General features: G+C 44.1%; 1 protein-coding gene across 1 annotated transcript; it reads right to left on the bottom strand.

Annotated features, from left to right (window-relative positions):
- Positions 1–620: 620 nt before the first annotated feature.
- LOC6554261 (sodium channel protein Nach) lies at positions 621–2334 on the bottom strand. Its single transcript, XM_001981646.2, has 5 exons — positions 2207–2334; positions 1918–2142; positions 1682–1862; positions 920–1608; positions 621–849 (listed from the first exon to the last, which is right to left on the bottom strand). The coding sequence occupies exons 1-5, from the start codon at positions 2332–2334 to the stop codon at positions 621–623; spliced, it is 1452 nt and encodes a 483-aa protein (XP_001981682.2).
- Positions 2335–3749: the final 1415 nt, after the last annotated feature.

Below are 3749 nucleotides of genomic sequence, written 5' to 3'. Positions count from 1 at the left end.
AAAGAAAAAGGCCTGTGGCAAAGAATTAATGTGATTACATTTCTCCGCTTTGCTTTTAGCACACTCTTCTATTGTTGTTTCGTTTTAAATATTTAAAGCTAAACAACGTGGCCCTGCCGACTGAGGAACTTAACAAGCTTGAAAGGTGGCCAAAATCTGATATATACATATGTATGTACAGAAGTGCAAAATGGTTGCAGTTGTCGCCAAGAGGCGTTTGCTGACTGGGCAAATTGTGAGTTTCATTGATTTTCAGTTTCACACTTGGCTCGCACAGCAGCGCCGTTCGGTACGAATATCCTTGGCATCCTGACGGCATGCCATGGTTGCATTTTTAATGCGCATTGCAGTGACCGGGGCGAGCAAATATTTAATAAAATTTTTAAATTGCGCATACGCCGCTTGTGACTGAGGTCAAGGCGCATCCAACTCGGGAGACTCGGGACTCCGTTAACATTGCATTATTATTAAGTGAGAAACAACTAGTTAATAAAATTAACAAATATAATGTTCAATAAGCTATCTGGTTGCGTAAGGATTTTAAAAGCGGTTTTTATACGTATATCTAGTTCTCCAAACTTCTTGCAGTGGCTTTCGACTTGCCGCTGGCAGTTGACCAATTACGCACGAGCGGCGCGGGCACGCAGCATGTTGCTAAGGGGTCGCACTGTGAAATAGTAGACAAACTCGATGGCGCTGAGGATGCTGGCCCCCAGAAAAAGACCCAGCATGCCGCCCATGGAGACCACGACATCCAGAGGCGTGCGAAGGGACTGCCGGCGATACTGATCCGTCGGCAGGAAGGGCATGTCCAGAGTTCCGTTGTAGAAGTCGTTTTGGTTCCTGACACTGCCGGAAGTGGGAATTTATGCAAATAAGCATCGTGCACGGACAACGAGCCAAAATATAATAAACTTACAATAAAAGGGGCTCGTAAATGGTAGTAATGTCGCCATCATTGCAGGACGGCAGGCAGCCGCAACTTGCATTGTTGCCCTTGTTGTTGTTCACCAGCACCCTGGAATCCGGCTTCATCATACGCGTGGCCTCCAGACACAAGAATCCCTTCAGATCGCAGTCCGGATACCGGGGATCGGCAGTGGGATTGTAAAGAAAAGACGTGCAGTTGCAGGCTTTCATCTGCAAGCCCCTAATGCACTCGGTGATGCAGACGCTGAAGCTGTAGGCCTTGTACAGGCTATTGGGCGGTATCTCCTCTGGGAATAGGCAACTGCGGATCTTCGGATCTACATCCTTAACATCCGGATCGTTCTTCATAACGATCTGGTTAAATTGCATATACTTGCTCAAGCCCTTAGTAATTAGAGGAATTCCGGGGGGAAAGAAGGCCGTATGTGGAATATCTTCCGCATTTATCACGCTAATTTGCACATCCAAATGTGTTACCACATTTATCACAGCCTTCTGATTGGCGGGATCCAAGTCGTTGGGCAGCCAGTGCTTCGAGCCAGGTTCATTGTTCAGCAGCGAGTTGAGCATGTAACAGCGGCCAAAGGGCGTCAAAAGGGGTCGAAAATACCGGCAGCAGTCGAAGGGTTCATGGGATAGCTTGCACTCCACGAACAGATCCGAGCAGTTGGCTCCATACTGGTGAAATGACACATATAGCCCTTTATAAAATTTGTATAATTAGTATAAACATTATTTAAGCGCTACTCACCCAGGTTAGGATTTGCCGGAAGTTGTCCAAAGGACAATTTGCACATTTTACTGGGCAGTTAACGTGCAATGTTGCACACTTTCCCTTCAATCCGTTCTCATTATATAAGGCAGGATACAGAAGGATCGAGACACCGGTCTCCACATCATATGAGTAATTCCCGTTCTCGTCAAAGCCCAAACTAAAATATTAAGAACGTGTCATTACTGGACCTGGAGCCTCTTGTCAATCGCAACCTTTTTATGTGCTCCACGAATGTGGGATATACATTTCCACGGTAGGCAAGCTCGCACACGCTGACTGCGGGAAATTTCCATTTGGAAAACGGCGGCAAACTCTCGTATACAATACTCACAGCTCGTGTGGGAAAACTCCGCTGATATTCCATGATCAGTTGGTAGCAGCCCAAAGACGACATGAACACACAAATCAGCCAAAAAATGCGTTCCGTGAAGTGCAGCCTACACATCCAATGGCAATATTCAAATTTTGGCTGATTATAACTTCGTAGGATGGACAACTCACCTCGAGTTGGCGATGTAAGCGAATCCTGCCAGTGTACAATTTGTGCAATAATCCTTGATGTTGGTTACAAAGCCATAGCTTCTCTTCTCCCGCAGGACTTGGTCCTTCGCATTTGCAGTTCCAGCCATATCTGCTCACCGTAGGCGCTTTATAACCCGATCTTCGAACTCCAGCCCCTCGTGGCGAACTGACCGGTGCATATAAATTGGTCTTGACCAAGCACGACACGGTCAGCTACCATTTGTGTAAATTTGTTTGTCCTCCGTTTACAGGTAGAGGTCCGTCCACAGAGAGAAAGATCTACATTATAGCCATTAAAACTATATGTTGTAATTGAAAAGAAAAGTAAGAAACGTAGCTTAATTTAAAGTAAATGAAAACATTGTTGCTTCTGGTGAAAGAAAAATTTTATAAGAATGCTCATGCGTTTTTTTTGAAGTGCAGTAAACAGAGTGAGTGGGTGGGGGTGGGGCGTGGCAACTTAATGGCATGCATGTGCGGTCCCCTCGCCCACACACGAATTTCTTACCAACACCCCACCGCCCACGCCGCTCATCCAAAGTTGGCATTGGACTGCATGTGAAAAGCCTTTAATTGGTATTTGCTTTGTGCAGGTGTCGCAATAAGGATTTAAATACACACTCACCAGTGGGCGGGTGTGTGCATTTATGTTCACTTGAAATGCAGGCATTTTGCGGCCCAGATGACACAGAAATCAAGTTGAAACTGTCACACTTAAACTGTAAACTGAAAACCGATTATTTTAACAAGGCCGATTCACAAAACATGCGTCATCGACTGCATACGAAATATGTGAAACATTTTTAATTGACAGTTATATGTACGCATAAGTTGTATAAAAATTGTTTACAATTTAAGCCCGCATTCGAATGAGAGCATTATTCATTTAACAATAAGTATTTGTTATGTATAAACTATTTGATGTTTTCATTGCAATGGTAAATAGTCAGTATGACTTTAAATGGCTTACATAGAGTGTGTTATTTTAACTTACTTTAAACTTATTTCAATAAATAATGTTGTAGAAGCAGTTTAATAAAATTAGTACTTTTTAAAGTAACATTAAGAAAGAGTGTACAAACTTCTTTCAAAATGGTTGTGTAGAATTGGCTAATAATTTTGAGTTTGGTAACATATCCATTTCTGCCCCAAGATTCTTGACTATCGACCTCTGCTCGATACATTTCGCACCACTTGCTGCCACCTGGGCTTTCATTGAGTACGTTAAACTTTTCCGACACCTTTTCCACCCACTGCACCCAAGCCCAGATTTGGAGCCACCCCAGCTCCGTGGCCAAGCTTCAACTGGAGTGCAGAATATACGTGCACTTGCACTGAGTTATTAAGTAAAATGAGCGACTGCACACACGACACTAAACTCACACTGATGCAGGACACCCACACTCACTCGCTCGTGCACTCACACACGTGCATAAATTGTAGTCAACATGTTTTTCGGTGCTTAGAACTCGACGCTAAATTAGAATTATGCAATTACGGCTCATTTGCGCAGCACACGGCT

The sequence above is a fragment of the Drosophila erecta genome, unplaced genomic scaffold, assembly GCF_003286155.1.
Source record: "Drosophila erecta strain 14021-0224.00,06,07 unplaced genomic scaffold, DereRS2 tig00000000-arrow-pilon, whole genome shotgun sequence".
NCBI classification, from domain to species: Eukaryota; Metazoa; Arthropoda; class Insecta; order Diptera; family Drosophilidae; genus Drosophila; species Drosophila erecta.
Note: the sequence above shows the minus strand (reverse complement) of the source record. Positions and strands in the feature narration are given on the sequence as shown.